The sequence below is a fragment of the Salvia splendens genome, chromosome 16 (genome assembly GCF_004379255.2).
Source record: "Salvia splendens isolate huo1 chromosome 16, SspV2, whole genome shotgun sequence".
NCBI classification, from domain to species: domain Eukaryota; kingdom Viridiplantae; phylum Streptophyta; class Magnoliopsida; order Lamiales; family Lamiaceae; genus Salvia; species Salvia splendens.
The window spans coordinates 7,567,634-7,591,116 of record NC_056047.1 but is presented as its reverse complement, the minus strand read 5'-3'; the positions used below and the strand labels follow the sequence as shown (position 1 = coordinate 7,591,116).

The 23,483-nt window shown below is 37.5% G+C and overlaps 3 protein-coding genes, 1 long non-coding RNA gene and 1 other non-coding gene across 6 annotated transcripts; 3 read left to right on the top strand and 2 right to left on the bottom strand.

Moving 5' to 3' along the window:
* Positions 1-350: 350 nt before the first annotated feature.
* Positions 351-6,393, bottom strand: LOC121771710. Its single transcript, XM_042168564.1, has one exon. The coding sequence runs from the start codon at positions 6,111-6,113 to the stop codon at positions 477-479; it is 5,637 nt and encodes a 1,878-aa protein (XP_042024498.1). The 5' UTR covers positions 6,114-6,393; the 3' UTR covers positions 351-476.
* On the top strand, positions 5,455-5,561 carry LOC121773099. The gene has a single exon (XR_006044672.1). It is a non-coding gene; the product is annotated as a small nucleolar RNA R71 (small nucleolar RNA).
* Positions 6,394-7,251: 858 nt separating the features above from the next.
* On the top strand, positions 7,252-10,962 carry LOC121771711 (protein CLT2, chloroplastic-like). 2 transcript variants are annotated; one of them, XR_006044201.1, is made up of 6 exons: positions 7,252-7,821; positions 8,369-8,468; positions 8,550-8,742; positions 9,124-9,498; positions 10,282-10,407; positions 10,475-10,962. XR_006044201.1 is itself a non-coding variant. In XM_042168565.1 (6 exons), exons 2-6 carry the CDS (start codon positions 8,388-8,390, stop codon positions 10,630-10,632), a joined length of 540 nt encoding a protein of 179 aa, XP_042024499.1. In that variant the 5' UTR covers positions 7,252-7,821; positions 8,369-8,387; the 3' UTR covers positions 10,633-10,962. The 2 variants fall into 2 exon arrangements, 1 of the variants encoding a protein (XP_042024499.1); XM_042168565.1 differs by having other exon boundaries at positions 8,692-8,742; positions 9,375-9,498.
* Positions 10,963-12,085: 1,123 nt separating this feature from the next.
* LOC121771698 lies at positions 12,086-13,590 on the bottom strand. The gene is made up of 3 exons (XR_006044199.1): positions 13,471-13,590; positions 12,800-12,892; positions 12,086-12,173 (listed from the first exon to the last, which is right to left on the bottom strand). It is a non-coding gene; the product is annotated as an uncharacterized LOC121771698 (long non-coding RNA).
* Positions 13,591-22,855: 9,265 nt separating this feature from the next.
* Positions 22,856-23,272, top strand: LOC121770121. Its single transcript, XM_042166913.1, has one exon. The coding sequence runs from the start codon at positions 22,856-22,858 to the stop codon at positions 23,270-23,272; it is 417 nt and encodes a 138-aa protein (XP_042022847.1).
* The last annotated feature ends 211 nt before the right edge of the window (positions 23,273-23,483 follow it).

The following is a 23,483-nucleotide window of genomic DNA, read 5'->3' as shown; positions in this document are numbered from 1 at the left end:
TTTCCCAACCAGAAAGCCGAAGATAAAGCATGCACCCGTCAACTACATAGATTCAAAACATCTTTATCACGCAAAACACCCAAAAAACATACATCACAAATCATTCATAACCCCCCAAACTTGAATGCATCATTGTCCTCAATGCATGCAAAGAAGACAAATAAAGTAAAGGGAAAGGAAACTCCCCCAAACTCGGCATGACGTCCATAGTGCATTCGGGTGGGAGGGTGGGTGTAAAAATCCTTTGCAGGTGTGCTTCCTCCTAAGCTCCAATCCTAACTCCCAGTTGCTCCTACAAAAAAAAACAAAAACTACAAAAAGAACACTCAATTCAAAATAAATGTTGGAGGAAAGAATTGAGCAAACAAAACCTCCAACATATGAAACCAAAAGATAAAAGAAAGATAAAAACTTGGGTTGCCTCCCAATCAGCGCCTTTGTTTATAGTCGTTGGCTCGACCTTCTTCATCTTTGGTCTACACTTTCGGATTCTCTAGTGTGACCACCTCTTCTGTCTCCGTGCCACTTTCAACTCCAACATAGGCCTTCAAGCGTTGGCCATTCACCTTCCAAATGCTACCATTCTTCTGATCCCGAACATCCACAGCACCATAGGGGTATACCTTGTGCACCACATAGGGACCCCACCATCTTGACTTGAGCTTGCCCGGAAACAGTCTAAGCCGAGAGTTGTACAAAAGGACCAGTTGTCCCTCATGGAATTGACGAGGCTTAATGGCTGCATCATGTACCCTCTTAGCACGCTCTTTGTAGAGATCAACGCTCTCATATGCATGAAGCCTAAACTCATCCATCTCATTCATATCGCACATCCTCTTCTCGGCTGCAGCATCATAATCCAAATTAAGCTTTTGCAAAGCCCAAAAAGCTTTATGCTCAAGCTCTACCGGCAAATGGCAAGCCTTCCCAAATACCAATTTGTATGGTGAAGTTCCAATCGGGGTCTTATACGCCGTTCGATAGGCCCACAAAGCATCATCTAGCTTTTGAGCCCAATCCTTCCGAGACGGCCTTACAACTTTCTCAAGCACCCGCTTTATCTCACGATTGGAGACTTCAACTTGACCACTTGTTTGGGGATGATAAGGGGTAGCAACCTTGTGTTGGACACCATACTTTCCTAGGAGGTTTTCAAACAATTTGTTGCAAAAATGAGTTCCTCCATCACTGATAATGGCTCGTGGTGTCCCAAAGCGGTTAAAGATGTGATTCTTGATAAATTTCAACACCACTTTGGCATCATTGGTTGCCGAGGCCACTGCCTCTACCCACTTAGATACGTAGTCGACAGCAACGAGAATGTATTGCTGCCCATTAGACTTGGGAAACGGTCCCATGAAGTCTATTCCCCAAACATCGAAAAGTTCTACCTCGTGAATATTATTCATCGGCATTTCATTCCTCCACGAGATATTGCCGGCTCTTTGGCAACTGTCACATCGTTCTACATAGGCTTTTGCATCCTTGAAGATCGATGGCCAAAAGAATCCGGACTGAAGCACTTTAAAAGCAGTTCGTCGTGCTCCAAAGTGGCCGCCATACAACGAATCATGGCATGCAGACAAAATCTGAAGGTGCTCATGCTCTCCAACGCACCTTCGAATCACTCCATCACTACAAATCCGGAAGAGAAACGGATCTTCCCAAACATATGTGCGGGTGTCACTCAAAAACTTCTTCTTTTGGTTAGATGACAACCCTTCTGGTATAATGCCCGTGACAAGGTAGTTTGCCAAATTGGCAAACCATGGCACATATGTTTCCCGAGCCTCCACTTGCAACACTTGCTCGTCGGGAAATTTCTCATTTATCCTTTTCTTTCTTTCATCTTCCGTCTCTTCCAATCCCTCTAATCTAGACAGATGATCGGCTACCAAATTCTCGGTCCCCTTTTTGTCTTTGATTTCCACATCAAACTCTTGTAGTAAAAGGATCCACCTCACCAACCGAGGCTTTGCATCTTTCTTGTTCATCAAGTACTTGATAGCCGAATGATCCGTAAACACTACCACCTTCGTGCCAAGTAAGTAAGCACGAAACTTCTCAAAAGCATACACTACTGCTAGCATTTCCTTCTCTGTCGTGGTGTAATTCAGTTGAGCTTCGTTGAGTACTTTGCTAGCATAGTAGACAGCGTGTAGAACCTTGTCTCTCCTTTGGCCTAGAACGGCCCCCACAGCATAGTCCGAAGCATCACACATCAGCTCAAACGGCTTTGACCAGTCGGGTGTGATAATAATAGGAGCTTCGACTAGCTTTTTCTTCAGCAATTCAAATGCCTCAAGGCATTTCCCATCAAAGACGAACTTGGCATCCTTTTCAAGCAAGTTGCAAAGTGGCTTTGCAATCTTTGAAAAATCCTTTATAAAACGTCGGTAGAATCCCGCATGTCCAAGGAAACTACGGATGCCCTTCACATTCGTTGGGGGAGGTAACTTTGAGATCACATCAATCTTCGCCTTATCCATCTCCAACCCCAACTCTGACACCTTGTGTCCCAACACTATGCCTTCCTTGACCATGAACTGACACTTTTCCCAATTGAGCACGAGATTTGATTCTTCACATCTTTGTAGGACCCGTCTCAAGTTTTCTAAGCAAAAGTCAAATGAGGATCCAAAGACGGAGAAATCATCCATGAAGATCTCCATGATGTCTTCATTCATATCAGAAAAAATTGCCATCATGCAACGTTGGAATGTAGCCGGTGCATTACACAAACCAAAAGGCATCCGACGGAAGGCATAAGTTCCAATAGGACATGTGAATGTCGTCTTTTCTTGATCTTCCGGGGCAATTGCAATCTGATTGTACCCCGAATATCCATCTAGAAAGCAATAATGGGAATAACCCGCAATCCTATCGAGCAACTGATCCAGAAATGGCAACGGGAAGTGATCTTTTCTCGTCGCCGTATTCAACTTTCTATAATCCATGCAAACTCTCCATGAGTTCACCAATCGAGTTGCCAAAACCTCATTCTTCTCATTGACGGTCACGGTTATTCCCCCTTTCTTTGGTACACATTGTACCGGGCTAACCCACTCACTATCGGAAATGGGATAGATCATCCCATATTTCAGCAATTTCTTCACTTCTTTTTCAACCACTTCCTGCATAAGTGGGTTCAACCTCCTTTGTCTCTCTCTTACCGGCTTAGCTCCATCTTCCATCAAGATTTTATGCATGCATATTGCGGGGCTAATTCCTTTGATGTCGGCAATGGACCAACCTAGAGCTTTCTTGTGTGACTTCAGTAGCTCTATCAACTTCAATTCCTCTTCATCATTCAACATCGCCGATATCACAACCGGTAAAGATTCATCCTCACCAAGGAATGCGTATTTCAGATTTGTCGGGAGTGGCTTCAATTCTAGCTTTGGTGGTACTTCAATTGAGGGCTGCACATCCGCCACGAAAGTATCCACCACACATTCATTCTCTAGACTTGGTTGATCAATTTGAGCATCCTCACTTTCATCAAAATCAAAATCAACTTTAATTGTCGAACCAAAGTCTCTTTCCAAGCTCCCCTTATCATAAACGCTTCCTTCTATACTTGCCGAGCAACGCATCTTGTCAAAGATACACTTGTCGAGGACATCAACTCTAAAGCACGCTTTTGCATCACTAGGATGCTTCATCGCTTTCTCCACATTAATGGTCACTTGCTCACCATTAATTCTAAACGTGACCGAGTTGTCCTTTGCTCCTAGCAACACGTCCCCTGTGGCAAGAAACGGTCTGCCAAACAGAATTGGCACCTCTTTGTCCTCGGGCATATCCAATACTATGAAATCAACGGGGATGACGAACTTGTCTACCTTGACCAAGACATCCTCTACTATTCCAGTGGGTTTCACAATGGAATGATCAGCCAGTTGTAGAGCAATGTCGATGGGCTCCATTCTGTTCTCCAGTCCAATGGCACGTGCTGTTTTCAACGCCATCAGTGAGATCCCCGATCCTTGATCCAATAGACATTTGGTGAAAATTGTGTTGCCTATCTCACAAGGAATCACACAACTTCCCGGATCCCTCTTCTTCATGGGCATCATTCCCGAAATCAATTGTGAGCAATTCATGCTCAATGCCACTATTCCCTCGTCTTGAAGTTTCTCCTTGTTTGCCATCATGTCCTTAAAGAACTTGGAGAACTTGGGGAAATTAGTGAAGAGGTCCACCAACGATACATCCACATTCACTTTTCGAATCACGTTCATCATCCACTCGAAGCTTTTCTCCTTTGGAGCTCTCTTCTTCCTCTTCGGTGGATATGGTGGAGGAGGAATGTGATCAGGGAAGTTGAACTTGCTTTTCGGGTCTAATGCCGGACTTGTCATCAGCTGTCCATTTGATCCCATCTCTACTTTCTGCTTTCCCTTCTTTTCTGCCAAAAACTTCTCACTTAACTCGGCTTCTACACCATTTTCCTTGCTGCCGGATGCAGCCTGTTCTTGACCATGTTGGGCACCCTGCACCAACGCGGGACTTCCCTTACATGCCTCGTCCGCCCCTGCGTGCGAGGAATGCAAGCCTAACATCTCATCCGCCCCTGCGTGTGAGATGCCGGAAGTACCTTGGCCGTCCATTGATGGTGTCGAATCCAACTCACGACCACTTCTCAAGACCACTGCCTTACACTGTTCATTGCCTCTCGGATTAGGTACGGTATTGCTCGGGATGGTGTTAGGAATCCTCGTGTGTGATGCCGTGGCAAGCTGCCCTATCTGCGTCTCAAGATTCCTCATTGTCGCATCCATCTGCCCAAACTTTTCCACCGTCCTTTCCTTGAAATTTTCGTTCTCCTTTTGACTCTTAGTCATGAAAGAGAGAATCTGCCCCAACTGATCCTCGACGGTTGGCTTCTTCTCATAACCCGGCGGTTGAGTGTTGTTCCTCCATTGATTTCCCGAGTTGTTGCTAGGACCAGCCTGATTCCATCCCGTTTGTTGAGGTCTCCAATTTTGCTGATTGTTGTATTGGTTGCCTTGATTGAACCCTTGGCGATTGTTGCCAATATAGTTCACATCTTCCACAGGTGGTCCTTGAAGACTTGGGCACTGATCAGTATGATGCCCGCCTTGGCACAACCCACATCTCATCACCGTCACAGCTTGGGGTTGAGGAGTCAGTTGAAGAGATTTAACTGCCTTTGTCATCGACGACATTTGAGTGCTAATGTCCGCCAGTTGAGCCTCAATTGCGGTCACTCTTTCCGCATCCTTGGTAGCACCAAATGTATCTCCCGCTCTATCAGCCCCTCGCCTTGGATTGTGCCAATTCCGTTGATTGTTGGCCAGCCTTTGAAACAAAGCCCTCACCTCATCGTGAGTTAGATCATCTAGGTTCCCATTCGAACCTGCAGTCACCAATCCCGTGCCTTCACTGTTGAGTCCCTTGTAGAATTTCAAAAGGTCATGCCCCGGAGCTAGTCCGTGACTTGGGCATTTCCTTATCAATTCCGTGAATCTCTTCCATGCTTCCGCGAAGGACTCGTCATACTTTTGTCGGAAAGAGGTGATCTCCTCTCTCAACTTCTCAATCTTCATAGGAGAATTGTATTCCAAGAGGAACAACGTCTTCAACTCTTGGAACGTTGCTATGTTGTAGCCCGGGATAGAGTCATACCAAGCTCTTGCTTTCTCCCTCAGAGAGAATGGGAATAAGACCCTCTTGATTAGATTGTGTTCCACATTCGGGGGTCTGTGAGAGTTCGTCAACTCGTAGAAGGCATTGAGGTGGCTCACCGGGTCCTCATCATCCCGTCCATGGAAAAGATTCCCCCCATTCACCAAACTAATATAGTGAGGTGGAATGTTGATGTTGTTGTTCGCATAAGCAAACTCTCCGGGGTACTCAATTCCCGATCTCAGTGTATCGCCAAACCTCACAACAGGTGGTGGTATCTCATTGTTATCTGCCATCTCACTTTCTGATTCTGAATCTCTTTCTGTACTCGGCTCGCTGAACAAGTTGCCTCTGATTGGACTCGGATAGTCCGGGAAGATTTCAGTAGGCGATCCTCTAACTCTTCTTCTTTGATAACAGAGCAACCCAAACGGTGGTGTACCCTGTGATCGCGTGTGCATTCACTTTTTTATTTTTATTTTTTTATTTTTACCTACACAACAGAAAATACACCAAGCACAAGCATAAAATATTTCCTAATTACCGAAAGCGAGACCTCTCGACAACTTCGGGGTAAGTCCTATAAAACGTGTGTGCTAGTGTGCAAACAAAACTACCTAAAACTAAACTAAGAGTTAGGTAAAAATTACCTAAAATAATACACTCCTTCGTCTTCAAGTCCGAACGTGGTAGATGGCTATCACACCGTAGAACACGAACAATGTACCTAAAAAAAAACTCAAAAAGAAAAATCAAACAAAACGAAATAAAAACTAAAACACTTAAGCATAAACAAGCTATTGCCTCCCCGGCAACGGCGCCAAAACTTGATGTGATATTTTAGAGTTCTTAATCAAAGCATAAAGATTATCAAGTTTAATTATTTTAACTCTAATAATACTACACTACTGCAAGAATACAGTATCGTAGTAGTATTTCAAGTGTCGATCCACAGGGAGGCGAGATTGCTTACGCTTAATAAGACTACACAAAGCATAAAAATATTTTATTTTGATTTTGAGATGGTTAACTAACTTAAACTACTGAAACGAGATTTTTAACACGAGAAAGACAAGTCACTCCAAGTTGCTTTCTAAGCTTGCATTGTTTTACACCATTACAACGAACCATATGAAGGGATTAGAATTATCAACCTAATCGCGTGCACTGAACATGTCTACGACGTATAGTTCACAGTCAGCTGAACACTTGTTCCATGAACCAACTTTCAACGACATTTAATTCCTGCGGATGCGCTGGAACAAACGTTGTCTACTATAATTACTTACCTAATCCACTATCAAATTATCCCCTGAACAGTTCTAATTCGATAGCATACCAACAAACGATCAATCCTAAGCTATGTTAAAGAGACAATAGTTAAGATTTAACAACACTACATCATTAGCCAAAAACGTAGCATTTTAATTATCAAACACAATGTTGGTATCAAACATACGATTCAAGGTGTTAAAACAAATACACAAGCCTAGATTACAACTGGGAGCAACAAAGAGAGCCTAGCCTATACACATGGTAGAATGTAGAAATAAAACCATAGGTGTGATGCTCTCGTCGAGTGGAGTCGGGATTCGGGAATGGATGGTCGGAATAATGGCCGGAATGCCTTCCTTCTCTTCTTCCTCTCCTCCTTTCTCTCTATTTTTCTCTCTATTTTTCTCTCTATCTGTCGTTTTTCTTCTCATTTTCTTTTCTTCTTTTTATCCTAAACTGCCGAGCAACTGCCTGGAGTTGTTCGAGACTCCGAACGCCCGACCGGGCGAAATTAGAAGGACCAATCGCCCGACCGGGCGATATGCTTCTGCATGGCTTCGCGGGAGACGCCCGACCGGGCGTTTAGTTGAAATCAGAACGCCCGACCGGGCGAACTTTCTGGACTCCGCATGCACAAAATGGAAACGCCCGATCGGGCGTTTAGCAACATCAAAACGCCCGACCGGGCGAACTCTCTGGAATCTCAGCTATGCATTTCCGACGAACTTCCAGCTTCTAACACCCGAAACTACACTCAAAGCACGACTTGGTGAGTTATAATTAACATGAAATCCGGGGTAAAGAATAGGAAATAAGCTTCGCATCAAGATACTCTTGGAACCGACTCGCTGGATGCTTTCTTGTTGCTGCTGGTGTTGTACTGTCCGTTACAAGGTTTGTTCCCCTTCGAATGAGTCACTTTTATGTAAATATCAGAGATATTGTGGAAATATATGTACTTCATTGTGGGGTATGTTCAATTTTATTATCTTTTGGGAACCATCATTCTATTGTACCATCTCATTCACTTACAAAGACACCAAGTTGAGTCTTATGAATCATTTTAATTTTGACTGTGCTGTGCATTTTAGAGTCGTGTTTGAGACAGGTCTGCTGCTTGTTGAATGACTTGAGCATGATTGAATTGCCACTATTATGAAAATCTTACTTTAGTTCTACTAGAAAATTTAAGCATAATTTCCAGGCTTATCAAAACACAGGACTATGATGCGTAAGGATCAAGCTAATTTTTTTTTGTACTTGTTCAGTGTTTCAGCTTCGTCACTGATACCATCTGCAAGAGTAACTTGTTGGTCCTTGGATGACAAGTTAAAGGACTGGCATTAATAGATGGCACTAGAAAAACAAGTCTAAAATAATAGTAATGTGGCTGTTTGTAGACATCTGATATTCTGTTAATAGTTTTATTTCTGGATTGCAGCGGATCAGAACAGGATCAAATGCTCTCTGGAGTTGGAATGATATGGCCAGCAATGATGATAACTTCAACTGCATTTCAAGCAGTTGCTTCTGTTCTTAAGGTAATTGCCTAAACTGTATCTAGTATCTAAAATACCACCTGAAATGTACTTTAATTTTCTCAAATTCTTGGATGTGTACAGGAATCTGTTTTCATTGATGCTGCGACCCGTCTTAAGCTTCCAAAATTGAATCCCCTCATGTTTTTCTTTTCAGTTTGATTAAACGCTATTTCATATTTAGTGTATAAAATAAAAAACTTTACTTGTTGATCACTTGATACAGGGAAAGCTGCTAGACATATTTATGGTGAATTCATACGGATCTGGATTTCAGGTAAATATGTTGAAAGGATATCATTTACTATGATTTCATTTAAGTCTTTCATGCATGTGCATTTTTTGGTCATAGATTTTTGACTTGTCTTCTTTCCATAACCCTTCTTGCAAATTGCAATCTGCGTTGTGTGTTCTAATCCACATTCCACACCAATGATATCTCTAAGGCTTTTCATTCACAGTGATTTGTTTTGACTGGCCTGATCAAATTTAATCCAGCAACGAATCAAACAATAAAGCCATTTTATTAGTAGAGATAAGTTTAGCTTTATCTGGATGTCATAATATGCCTAAGTATGACTGTAATAAAAAGTAAAAAGTGCAGCCTCATCAGTAATGGACTTTACTGATCTTTATTTTGTTTTTTCCCATTTTGAAGGTTCATGAAACAATATGATTAAGACAATATAAGGAAGTAGTATGAGTGCCATGCCCATGGCTGATGGGAAGGCTATTCAGGCCGTGTTCCTGCAGACCGCTAAACCACCTTGGACTTCCTTACTATTGAAAAATACATTGGGTTTACGTCTAGTCACGTGAATGCAACTCATTGAGTCATTAACTATAGCTCGACTGTAAATTGAATTGAACATTTTATTTTCTTTATCTCATTCTTCCTTTCACTTGTAGGCGCTTTTTGTACTCCTCTTTCCGCCAGTTTTGTCAAATTTGGAGGGCATACCATTACCTGAACTGCCTTCATACTTGAAAAGTGGTGCTGGTTGTTTCATTAATATTGGAGCTGATACAACAGGTATTCACTTCCCTTTGATCTCAGTGTTGACCGTTGCATATAAAAGTTCATAGGAGTAGTTCTTGGGTTATCAATTTACTCCCAAGTGCAAAACTGTGGTGCTTGTTCACTTTTACTAGTTACTTTGATTAACATATGATCCTCATATGGAGAAAAATTATACTATGTCTGTGTAGTTGTTAGTCTTCACCCTAGTGGTTTCCAATTAGCCATAGCAGCCATGTCAGCTTACTAGTATGATATTCATCAAATAGTACAAACTAATTGAACAAGGCATGATAAGAGTTTGAACTTCGTTTCTAATGAAGTGCAGAGAAATAATTTTGTTCAGCAGGAGGGGAAAAAGCAGAAGTTTATCTGAAGAAGACCAATAGTGGCATGCTAATAAAGCTGTGGCTTAATAAAGCTCAACTCTTGAGTGTTATATTTTTATTTAGTAGGTTCAATGAGTTAAAACATGCTTCTATATTAATAATCTAAGAGCAATAAGAACATTATATATGAACAATGTTATCAATCTCGTATGGCGGTTCGCCTAAAAACCGCCACATGGATATGGGCGTATTAGTATGGCTGGATATGTCGGTCGATATTTAAATAAATAAAATAATACATATATATATAATTCAAAAATTAGAAAATAATAAAAATATAACATCTAAAACTCTTAAAACAATTAATAAAGCATAAAAATACAACTCTAACCTCCATGTTTCTTGCATAATGCCCATTCCTAAATGCAGTACACTATGAAGTAGTCTTTGAACCTTGCATTTTTGTCAGGTTGTGATGGAGCCTCACTACTACCTCTCCTCTACATAATAACCAATATTGCTTTCAACGTATCGGCCTTCAATCTTCTAAAATATTCATCCGCTGTTGTATCGTCCCTTGCTGTGATGTCATCAGGTACCTCATCACTTGTTGGCATACTATGTGAAAATCGAGCTATTTTAACATCTACTTGGTTTTGCAGTGCCAATCTCAATCTACATTCTTTCACTTCCATTACCATACATCCCAGGAGGTGTAACCTTGAGCCCCTTTTTCGTCATGGGCAGCGTGGTTCTTATGTTGGGGCTAATCTTATATAACTTTTCCTGGCCTCTCAAGCAGGACTCAGACACCTCATGACAATGACTTTACTTGTGTCTATATTATGTTGTAATGTTTGTATAGGTTGATGGCTGATTGTGGTTGGTTGTGGCTTAGGATGTTCAAGGTTGTGCATATATCGTGAGCAATCATCAAAAACTACTACGTCGACATGCCTCCTGGGTAAGATTTTGCACATTTAACGTACTGGCCGCACCTTCAGAATAATATGTACTACAAGATTTCGCTTTCCGAGTATTTAGTTGAATTCAAATTGTTTATAGAACTTATTGAGATAATTAGACATACATATGTGAATTGTGTAAGTTTACAATTCATATAAGAAAATAGTACTAGTAAATAGGAAAACGGAGATATTGTATTTTTATACAAGCATACAAATTACAATGACAGACACACTTGATAAGTCCGGGCTGGAGCTTTTTTCAACTTGTCCATCTAAACAATTCAATAGTTTAACTAGGAAAGTTATAGAGTTACTCCTATTTTCTTGTAAATATATGATTATTTTTTTTCTAATTTTCTTAATCTAAATATATGAACTTTAATTTTTTTCTACATTGAAGCTAATGTGTTTGTCCAAATTGCTAGCGTGGAAAAAGACTGATTATAACTGATGTTGTTTCTAATAGAAGAATGTAATTTATCTATAATAAATGGCCTTTCGAGATTTTATGATATTTTTTTGTCGTTAGATTTTTCTTTGAAATCATTTTTGGCCCAACACATTGTTAGAGGTTTGTTAATATATTCCAATAAAGATGTCATCTTTTTAAATTTGAAAACCATAAATTATCATTAATTACATCTTTACTTTTCTTTGACTTTGTTATTACTGTAGCCATCTTTTTCTCCCTCTATTAACATATCCACACCACATGTATGGCAACTTCTCTACCGGATAGCCGTTGGTTGAAGTTACTATATTACCCTTTTGGGCGGGAAATCAGAAACTGCTGTGTAATTACTTTTTTTTTTATTTTTATAATTGTTGCAATTTCTGGATTCCTATTATTTTATACTGTTTCAAAAAAAAAAAAGTTGTCTACACATGTGATGCATATGTGATACTGTGAAAACGTGATAAACAAGATGTATTCCATTTTCCCAATGCTGGTATTGAGTGTATTTTCTTTAATATTTCATTAGTCCAAATGTGCAAGGAAATAAAGTCACAGTATTAGTATTATGATTATGTAACTAAGAAATAATGATAATGAATCTATTTAATTTTTTTGTATTGGTATCTTAATTTCATAGATCTTATCTCATGCACCTGAACTCCTTAGTGAAGATTAAAAAACAAAGGGAGGGGGAAGAGCATCAAATCACAAATTTAGAACATAAAAAATAGGGCAGAGAGACGGAGAGAGAAATCGAGATAGAGACACATTGATGGGGTGAGAGAGAGAGAGAGGCATAGAGAGGAGAACGAGATTGTGATAGAGATAGAAACACACAAATTGGGAGAGGGAGAGGGAGACAACTTATTAATTACATAAATCTTTCTTGCAAAGCAACTTTCTAAAGTAATAAATCTGGTTCCAATGCATTTATCCCTGAAAAAGGTAAATAATATGTTAGTATTCATGTACATATATTTTTAAGAAATTGAGGTCTGTAAATATAGGGAGAAACGGTGCAATAAATATTTGAAACTATCTACATTAAGGTTGCAACATACCATATCTGCAAATAAGTTTTAAAATTGTTTCTAAGATATATATATATATATATATATATATATATATATATATATATATATATATATATATATATATATATATATATATATATATAGGATTGTGATCAATACCGAACCACTCTTAAACCTTAAACACCGAACAACATCATTATATGATAACATGGAGTTCATTATAATGAACTAATAACAAACATATAATGAACTTCAGATTTCTAAATTATGCATGATGATGTCATTGTTTTTAAATCTTAGAATTCCCTATAATGAACTATAAATAAAGTTGTAATGAACTCCGCATTATTATATAATGATGTGTTTGGCGTTTAGTGTTTAAAACTAGTTTGGTATATAATACAACCCTATATATATATATATATATATATATATATATATAGTTATGGTATATGTGATATAATCAAGTGGAAAGTTTGTGCATCATTAAAGAGAATTGGAATCTTACCATGAAATTTATGTAATTACCTGAAAAGTTTGTTTGCCATAAATCTCCTAATAATCTTTGCTGATTTATACTTTCTGTATAAACTGTTTCTCTTCCTTAAATGATTTGATAACCTGTGCATAAAAATAGAGTTATTAGTTATTCAACTATGTATTACTGAAATTCCACAGTTATATATTGCACACTTTGTTATATGAGTAATTTGCAATGCTTTACATTGGTGTGCTTCCCCTATTATAGAGGATGTTTATCTCTAACTGACAAAACTACAATGGTCATTATGACCTATTTCTCTAATAATCACATTCAAAAAAGGGCATGGAGATAGTTAGAACTATTTCTCTGTGTATGATATCCTTTTGCTTATTGCAAAACTAATTAATCAGATTCAGAAAGGGAATTTGATAGTGATATTAGAAGTAATCCGAATAATATTGAATCTGATATATAAAGGGTATTAAGATAGTTGTTGGACTTGATTTAAACTAATACTCCCTCCGTCCCGGACTACTTGCACTTATTTCCTTTCTGGGCGTCCCAAGTTATTTGCACTCTTTCCATTTTTAGTAAAAATTATCACCTACAGCCGCAATTGTTGACTTTGCTATACACTCATTCCTTAATCTCCGTGCCGAAAAGGAAATGTGCGAGTAGTCCGGGACGGAGGGAGTATTATTTATGAATGTGTTACCTTTTTAATGTGCAACACCGTTTTGGATTTCTTCTAACTTCAGATGCAGACTTGAAGAGTTTCTTATGGAAGAATCCCCTCTCAGAACTTTTGCGGTCTTTGTAGGTAGCAGCCTATCTTAACTTTTGTGTCTCTCTATTTTTCTTTTTGTAGAGAATGGCTGGCGGTTACCTTTTTAGGGTTATAATGAATCCATTTTGCATTCCTGTAAAATTGGATTAGTTTAAATAGAGAAATATCAATCAGCAAACTCATTTATTGGGCAAGTCAAATGGGCCATTCAATTAATAGCTTTTACCGTTTCATTCGTTTTCCAAGACATAACTGCCACTCATTTATATTCCTTCTTATTAATTCGGCATATTTAAAACCTAATATTGGTAATGCATTCTTAACACCTTTTTATTGTTTTTATACTTATTAAAAATTTTCTAAAATATTATTTGATATATATATATATATTAAAGGAGATATGTGAAAGGTTCTAATAATCATTCTGTTTTTTTGGGAATAGGTAGTGGTTTACATGTGTGCAGTGCAGACTGGTTTCACTCTTCTATAAATACGTTTAATCACTCAGTTTACAAATCAGTTAGCAACACTCTCTTAAAAACTTACATTCCATTCCAACTCAGTAGACTAAATGTTTAATCTCTGTTTCTATTAGAATGGTTTTCATTGCTGTAATCTACATTCTTACCATTTTGGTAGAAGATCTTCTTGGCCTCCCTTTTCTTTCACTCATATCTCCACTTTTGTTGCATTATTTCTGCACATGTGTGGAGTTTATAGTTATTGGCTGTTGTACAAAATCAGTAGACTAAGTGTTTCTGTTAGAATTGTTTTGATTGATGCAATATACATTCTTACCATTTTGGTAAAAGATCTTCTTGGCCTTCCTTTTTTTCAGTGATATCTCCCATTTTGTTGCATTATTTCTGCACATATGAGGTGTTTATAGTTATTGGTTGTTGTACAAAATTAGTAGATTAAGTGTTTCTGTTAGAATTGTTTTGATTGCTGTAATATATATATTCTTACCATTTTGGTCAAAGATCTTCTTGGGCTCCCTTTTCTTTCACTGAGATCTCCCCTTTTGTAGCATTTTTCTTGCACATATATGGAGTTTATAGTTATTGTTGCAGTACAAAATCAGTACACTAACTGTTTCTATTAGAATTTGATTACTGCAATATACATTCTTACCACTTTGGTAAAAGATCTTCTTGGGCTCCCTTTTCTTTCACTGATATCTCCCATTTTGTAGCATTTTTCCTGCACATAGATGGAGTTTATAGTTATTGTTGCAGTACAAAATCAGTACACTAACTGTTTCTATTACACTTATGTTGATTGCAGTAATGTGCATTCTTACCACTTTGGTAAAAAATCTTCTTGTCCTCCCTTTTCTGTCACTGATGTCTCCTCTTTTCTCAAATGGCTTTGTCTGTACCTCTCTGTAGCAATTTATCTGCAGAGGACTGTAACATTATATTTACTATTTTGGAAATGATCTTGCTAATGTATACAGTATATATTATTTAGTTTAGATTTTTGTCTATATTTCTTAGTTGAAAAAAAAAGTTGATTTCATTCTAGTTTTAGGTTTCTCACAAATCAGGTGCTCTTGTGAATGAGAATATGAATGATTGGTGTGTTGAAGGATCTGAACTCCCTTTTGGAGCTGATGTTGATGAGGTATTTCAATTTTGTGTTTGTGTTTTTTCCTTTTCATGTTTCGCAATTGTTTTAACTGTTTTATAACTTAATTTCAATATTATTATAGGTTTCTCAGAATGTTTACAAAACCCCTGATCTGTCCACTGCTACTACTGAGAAAGGTCATGAATGGGTTGCTGAAGGCTTTGCGAATTGATGTTTGGATTGGGAATTTGAAGAATGTGATGATGTGAGAGGGGTTCAACTCAAAAAGAGAAAGTTGGTGGTCTTAATTTGGAGGGAAGTCAGAATTGGTGTTTTTGTGTTTTGCATCCTCATCTTATGTTTCTTTAGTTGTGTTTTTTGTTGACACTGAACTTGGCACTTTTTGGATGATGTTAGACCATTTGCATCTTTTCCATGCATGATTCGTATCCAAATGCAACTTGAGAGTATTCACTAAATTCCCGGGTCAAGTAAAAGAGTTTCCTAAAGTAACCAAACACAAGGCATGCAAAAGCAAACGGCAAAACAGATTTCCCTAATTGGCCACTGACAGAAAGCTGCAATTAACAACTAAAGCAAACTCGACTATAACTACTGATCGACTTCATCTTCTTCAACAATCAAATACGAAACAAACAGAACAGAACATGAAAACAGAGCATACTTCAGATCGAACGATGAAAGCTTTGATTAAACTAAAAACCACCAAGTCTAATATACCAGACTGAGCGAATCAGTGGCAACAGAGTTTTCCATGCAGATCCAAACTTACGTACTCAAATTCGAACAATTAAAAGAAATCTAAACTAGATCTATCAGATTCATCACCAACTAGGCCAGATCCACAACTTTCAACATCATTCGAACTCCGATTCAATCTCAATTCAGAAGATCAACTCCGATCAACATCGATCTCAACTCCGATCAACAAATCAATTGCGAAAAGCATCCAACACGGTAATTCAGAGCAGTAAGCATCAGAATCAAATGAAAACAGAATCGAAACTAGATTAACCATAAACTGTAAACGAGTCACAAAGCAGTCCCCGGATTTCCGGTAAGGAAATCGGCTATATAAAAAGTACGTGCGAAAAGTAAATTGTTTCTTCACTCCTTCTCGGAGTGGTGTACACCTTCTAACTAAACAAAACACCACACTAAAATTACCCCAGATCTTCCATGGAACCAAGTGCGTGAGCTATGTGAGTGAATTATAGAGAGCGAGCCGGAAATGCCAAGGAAATTTTCTAACTAAAGTGCTCTTTTTTTATCGCAAGCTTCCTGGTATTTATAGGCGTGGCCCAAATCCCTAGGGCAACGGTCTTCTTGATTTGACGATTGTTCTCTCGAGGATTTCGCTCTTTTTCTTCACTTTTTTTCTCTTCTAATTCTCTGCCCTGATAATTGTTCTTCGTTCTTGGGCCTGACAGATAATTCACGCACCTTGACTTATTAATGCATGTTAGCACCGTAGAAAACACATAATTTATTTATAAAATAGATGCATGAAACGAGTCTTATCATCCATCCCTATCAATGTTTTTCATTTGCAAAATAGCCTTATCTTCTTGTAATTCACAAGTGGATAGTGGATTAACATTATTTGAATCACATATTTAAAGAAATATATAGAAACACCATTTGAGTCCAATATTAGTATTCACAATCTTTTTTTTCCTATTTAGAAGCAATGTACAAGTTAATAGATGACCTTTTACAAGTTAAGTCTCTGAAATTCACAAATAGACAGTTGATTCAGATAATTTGAATCACAGACAATACTAAGAAACATACAGAAATGCAATTCAAGTCCAGTATTTGTATCTACAATCATTTTATTCCTACTTTGAAGTAATGTAGAAGTTGATGGATTATCATTTACCAATTACGAATTGAATAGTTGGAAAATAGCTAAAACATTTGTGTATATTTAATTCAATGAAATAAGTCAGAGAACCCAGTATTCTAATAAAAATAAATCTGTAGACTTTAGTATTCTGCATCTGTGAATCTCTTAAGCTCATAATTTAAACATTCAGTCAGCAAACAATTGATTTAAGTCTAAATTGAAGTCATTTTTGTAAAATTTATTATTACCACATCAATAATTCTAAGGTGTCTTATGTAAGCCTATTTTGCAGGGTTTGGATTGCTGATAACCATGATAAACTGAAAGGTCTGCTTGGTTTATGTGTAGTTTTAACCCTTTAAATTTCCAGCATTCACATTATTTGTCTCTCAGTTTTTACTTATCTATAATTCTCACAACTTTCTTCTTCATCCTATATATATAATCTGTTTACAGAGTGTAAGGTTATCATGGTTTAGAATTGGTTCTATACCTTTTAAATCTTAGATCCATTTTCATTTATTTGTCATATTACCCTATAATCTCTATCTGGATACACATATCAAAGGAATAATCAATGATGAAGTTGAAAAAATCTGCAATGCTCAAGAGTTTGCCATTTGAGCACTTAACATATTCAAGTTCAGGTACTCATCTTCTTATTTCCCGATTTTCTTTCCATGCTTATGTCTCTTTGATTCCTTTATGTTGAGCTTTTAAACATTGATCCCTCTGTTGAAAAAAACTAAAAATTCAGTATTTTCAACAATGGCATTAGATATTGTTTATGTGTAAAATCAAGACTAAAATATATAGAAACACCATTTAAGTACCTTTGAAGCTATTTAGTAAAAAATTTAAGCATGCATTGAATAAACAATTGTGTTATCTCTTCCATAAACAAATTCAAGTTTTTTCATATAGGAGCTTAATGAAGAAAAAAATCCTTTCTGGATTAGGCTCATATTTGCTAGGTTTTATTCAACATTGGACACTCATATAGAAATAAGGCGACGATTTAGTTCTGGAAATGGATTAAAATTACCTCTTGGTGTTTCACCGGCTCCAAAAGCGTCTGATTTCTTAATCACTGTGTCCTCATTCCTGCTTAGATTTAGTCTAATTTGTGAAAATCGTGTAGAAGAATGAATTTGAGAGGGTTTTGATAAAGTTTTGGATTACCTTTATGCGTTGACCGCCGTCGATATTTTCGTGTTTTCACTGGAGACTCCATCCTTTCCGGCGCCCTCCGTTCTTCGCTACCTCTGTACATTGTGTGATTTTCTTCATTTTTTCAGATTTTGGTGTGTTTTGAAGTATTAATTTTTGCGGATTTGGGTAAAACTAATTGTGCTTTAGGATGTATCTTTGGATATCTGTTGTAGTGTATACGATTTCCGGTCGGCGGCTTTGTCGTGGTAGAGGAAGAGGGAGGCGGGGTTGTGGTGGTGGAGGAAGAGGGAGGCGACGGGAGGAATAAAGGTCCCTAGGGTTTTCGGAGAGAGAGGGGGATTTTTTTAAGTATTTTATTACTTTACTTTATTAATTTGATGTGTAGGTGTAATTAAATTTTAATTAACTGCTAAGATGATTAGTCTTATGTAAGTTTATTGTTTTGTCATTTAATATTATAAAGTATTGGTATTAATTGTTGGTAAATTGTTTGGGCTATTTTTTTTGTTTTTCGGCCTTTTTTCAATTAATAATTGGGCTATATTGTATGAGATTTTATGAGATTTTAGTTTAATTTGGGTTGTAGTGTTATATTTATTGGGCTCCTTATTTTTGTTATGGCCTGTTTTTATTTAATATCCTATATTAATTCAATAGTATACAAGAAATAAATATTCAATTGTTTGGTCGGGATAAAGATTGACGGAATTTGTAGTGTTTGATTCTTTTTGTCAAGGTTTTTCTTAGGGAATTATTTGGAGTTCTTTTATGGCAAACTATAAAATGTTAGTTGTGTTAAGTATTTTATTTTGAGCATAATCATATTACTTCCTCCGCCCCACAAAGATTGTCCCATTTTTTCATTTCCGTCTGTCCCACAAAATTTGTCCAATTTCCCTTTTAATCATTTTCGGTAGTGGACCTCATATTCCACTCATATTTTATTATAAAATTAATACTCCCTCCGTCCCAGGGAAGATGACCCCTTCCCGGGATGACACGGGATTTTATGCATACTTATTTAAGATGTTTAAGTAGAAGGAGAAAAGGTTGGTAGGTGTTTTAAGTATGAGAGAGAAATCAACTAAAAGAAAAAAATATATAATTGGAAGTTTTAAGTAAGAGAGAGAAATTCTCAAAATACACAATTAAATATTGACAATATCATCGAATTTTTTTCATTAATGATATGCTGGATCAAAAATTTTGAAATTTAGGAAATGATTTTGCCATTTTCTAAGTTAATGAGTTATCAAAACCGAAAACATGATTGTAGTTTTTAATATTGTCTATTTGATTTTTCGTTTAATTTAAGTGTGAAAAACAATAAATTAAAAATTATATGTGTAAAATTATGTGAATTTAAAATAGACACGGAATATAAAACCAGAATTTAACTTGGTGGCAGATCCATTCATTCAATTCTGAAAATTTCTACTTGGCGGCAGATTTAACAATAGAGGATTTCATTCATTTCATTTTGAAACATTTCAAGTTGGCGGCAGAATTCAACAATAGATGAGGCAATATCTATAAATAGATTTTGAACATTAAATTGCTTCCTAACACTAACACTAACACTAAAACGACGGCAGATTTAAAGGAAGTCATGGTAGGCAAAAAGGAGTCTTCCACACAAAAAATTAATCTTGTCGTCCAATTTATCCTGGGGGCTTGTGTTGACGGCACACCACCTCGGGGCATCTTCAAGGATGCTCAACGCAAGTTCTCACTGCCCTACAACCACAGCCAACACAGTACACACCATAGCCAACAACCACCATACCACCACAACCAGTACATCGACTCACCTGCCAACAACAATATATAGCCAACAACCAAGAAACATAGCTAGTATAATCAGTGAACAATAAAGAGAGTCCAGCAACAATAGACACAACCAACAATAGATCCAGATAGGAAAGAAGGGTGGGAAGGGTACCGCCTGTTTTCTTCAGAGGAACTCACATCATACGAATCACTGGCCCATCTAATAGGGTGGATGAACGGTCTGAAGCATCTGTCATGAACAAACCCAAAATCAATAAAAACAAGCAGCAGTTTAGGCATTAAAATCTTTCAATTGCCTCCAATTTTCTTGTCAAATCTCGTAGTGATGAAAATCATTTGTTTTTTTCTCAACTTGATATGTGAAACTAGAAAGATCCATTAAGAAATTTTGTAGGAGGCAAGCACTGAAATTCGACTTTTCCAGATAGTTTAACCCCATCGAGACCTGGGAATTTTCATTCAATATGAGAATTTCTTAAAAAAAAGAAACAATCGAAATATCAAGAAATTTAATAATCAAAATCCAAATGCGATGCTAAAAACGAATAAATTTAGTCACTGTACCGTCAAATTTGGCCCAACTAGATTCATCCACGATCTTCATCCTAAAAATCGGCAATACGCCTGAAATTTGGAAAAACTGAAAGGGCACCGTCGGAAACCGCACCGCTCTCGTCGGTCATTGTGGAGAGGGTGACATCCTCTGCGCTATTGGCACAAACATAAAGAAGATCGGTGAAAGGAGAAGACAATGAAAGAGTTTATCGAAAGTTGTGGTGTCGGAGGAGCCGGAGACGATTGCCGGAGAACGAGATCGCCGATTAGATCTAGGGTTTCTCCAAAGTGAAGTTGGAAGGTGGGCGGTCAATTGGGTGGGTGGGTTCTCAGGTTTAGTTAATTAGTGAATTAATTAGGGTTAACAGTTAATTATGTTTAAAATCCCTTATTTTTTCTTAATTGTTTCCTTATTAAGTAAGGGGTTATCTTGGTTGGGACAGACAAAAAAGGAAAGTGGGTCATCTTTAATGGGACGGAGGGAGTATATAAAAGGAGAAACCACATTCCACTAACTTTTTCAACTCACTTTTTATTACATTTCTTAAAACTTGTGCTCGGTCAAAGTAAGACAATCTTTGTGGGACGGAGGGAGTAGTTAATTATTTTTGGTCCCTACATATAAATATTTGTTTTTTGTTGATCAAATTTTGTTGAGCTGTTTATTTTGTTCCATTTATCCGATTTTTACTTTTTTGTCTTTATTTACATATGTTTTATTTTCTTCTCTTTCTATTCTGTATTTATTTTTACTACTAATATTTTATTGAGTAAAGACCAAAATTGGTCCTGAACATATAACCATTTTACAATTTTGGTCCTAAACTTTATCTTTTGAATTTTTGCATCCTGAACATTTCAAATCGGATCACAATTGGTCCTCCGTTTACAATTCCGTTAAAAACTAAAGGTCAACGGGTTTAATCCCGATTTTGACCAAATTAGACTTTTAATTTTGATTTTTTACTCCTTAATTAATTTCCTTATTATATTCATTTAAAATCAGAAATTTACAATAGATTAGGGTTCTTATTTCATCTTCCTCACCTCGCGTTTACTCTTTTTCTTTCATTTTCTTCCTTTCTCTCATCTTTCATCTTCTTCCTTCCTCTTCCTCTCAAACCCTAGTTATGGAGCGTTCAACTTTCAGCAAAGGGTCCGGCAAGAGTGGCGGCGGTCGATTTGACCTGCGATTCCGATACGAGTCTTGAAATTGCAAGAAACTTGCTTCACTTCGTATCGTCAAAAGACGTGACAAACCTACAAGGGGGAAGCTCTACTTTGTTTGTGAGAAAAAAGAGTGCACTTTTTTCAAGTGGTGCTCACCAATCGAACCAATTGAAGAAGACGATGATGTGGAATCATTGCCTAAGGGTTAGTCAAGTACAAGGCTTCGTCGAGAACTACTCTAATCCCTCGTCCAGGATTGGGATTCGCTGGCGATCAAAGTGGGGGGGAGGGAGATGGAGGGTTAAACGTCGCTGGAGGGAGAGGGAGAACATGATTCATTTTCTGGCAAAGTGTTAGAGAAAGAATTTGTTTTAATTTTGATTTGTTATTTTAATTTCAATTTGTTAGATGACAGATTCATTTTCAAAATATATTTGTTTTATTTTATTATATTTCAGTTAGAAGACGATTCAGTTTCAAAATATATTTCAATTTGTTGTGTTAGAGAAAGTGTATATTTATTGTTAATATATTTGTTTTGATTTATTAGGAATAATAAATAGAATAATAATTAATGATATAATTAGTGACTTAAAAATCATAATTAAGAGTTTTAATCGGTCAAAATTGGGTTAAACCCGTTGACTGTTATAAAATTAATGAAATTGTAAACGGATTACCAATTGTGATCCGATTTAAAATGTTCAGGATGCAAAAATTCAAAAGCTAAGGTTTAAAACCAAAATTGTAAAATGATCATATGTTCAGGACCAGTTTTGGCCTTTACTCTATTTTATTCTAACTAACTCATACCCTTTTATGTTTATTTACATTAGCTTATGTCCCGTGGTGTTGACACTAGTTAATTAAAAATCAAACGTACATACTAAAATATAAAGGTGTGTCATATGTATATTCATGTCCAGAATAGGTGCATTATCCATTCTTCACGGATTTGTTTGATTAAAACATTTATTTATTACTGCATAGTTTAAATCTTTTAATTTTGATAACAAAAGGAAATTGGTGGGTCCATTCCATTTAAAATCGGTAGTCAAGAAACATGGGCTGCGAAGAAACGAGTTGGTCGTCTAGAGTTGACCCAATCCAAATCCACTGATTTAACTGAACACAACTGATCAACAAGAAGAACAATTCACAAAAATAGAAACCAGAGAAAAAATGGTGTTCGATGTGATTCTACAGATTGCGATATTCGTGATCTTAGCGTTAACGTTCCTCTTCTCCCAAAACATCCCCCAAAAGCTCCTGTCCAAGCTCCGCCTCTTCCGCCGCCGTTCCCAGCTCCAAGCCAAGCGCCACTTCGTCGTCGCCGCCCAGCTCCTCTCCGAGGCCACCTCCGCCGCCGACGCCCGCCGCGCCGAGACCGAGGCCGACCGAGCCATCGCCCTCGACCCCACCGACGCCGCCTCGCACATCCTCAAGGCGCTGGCCCTCGAGAAGCAAGGCTTCCGGACCTCCGCCCTGGCCTCGATCGACACCGCGCTGTCGCCGCTCGCCGCGAAGACGCTGACCGACGCCGAGAGGAGCGATGCGCTGCTCAAGCGGGCGGCGCTGGCTGACGGAATTGGGGGATAACCGCCAAGGGTTAGTTGGTTGCGGCGGCCGGAATTTTTATTATTAAAGCCTTATTTTTTCATCTATACTGATTAACTTAGTTGATATGCTACATTTCTACTCCACCTCTCTACCCGTTATTAATCGTTACCATTTGTCATTTTCATTAAATAATTATACAATTGATTTTTGCAACTTTTAATAATGACTCCACCTCTCTACCCGTTAATAA

What these genes read in the sequence shown, in the direction of transcription:
- LOC121770121 (XM_042166913.1), top strand. Translation starts at nt 22,856, where the DNA reads ATGGTGTTCGATGTGATTCTACAGATTGCGATATTCGTGATCTTAGCG.
- LOC121771710 (XM_042168564.1), bottom strand. Translation starts at nt 6,113, where the DNA reads ATGCACACGCGATCACAGGGTACACCACCGTTTGGGTTGCTCTGTTAT.
- LOC121771711 (XM_042168565.1), top strand. Translation starts at nt 8,388, where the DNA reads ATGCTCTCTGGAGTTGGAATGATATGGCCAGCAATGATGATAACTTCA. An exon ending in TATTGGAGCTGATACAACAG is followed by an intron (nt 9,499 to 10,281) that starts GTATTCACTTCC and finishes CATTTTTGTCAG; the next exon opens with GTTGTGATGGAGCCTCACTA. An exon ending in CCTTGCTGTGATGTCATCAG is followed by an intron (nt 10,408 to 10,474) that starts GTACCTCATCAC and finishes TTGGTTTTGCAG; the next exon opens with TGCCAATCTCAATCTACATT.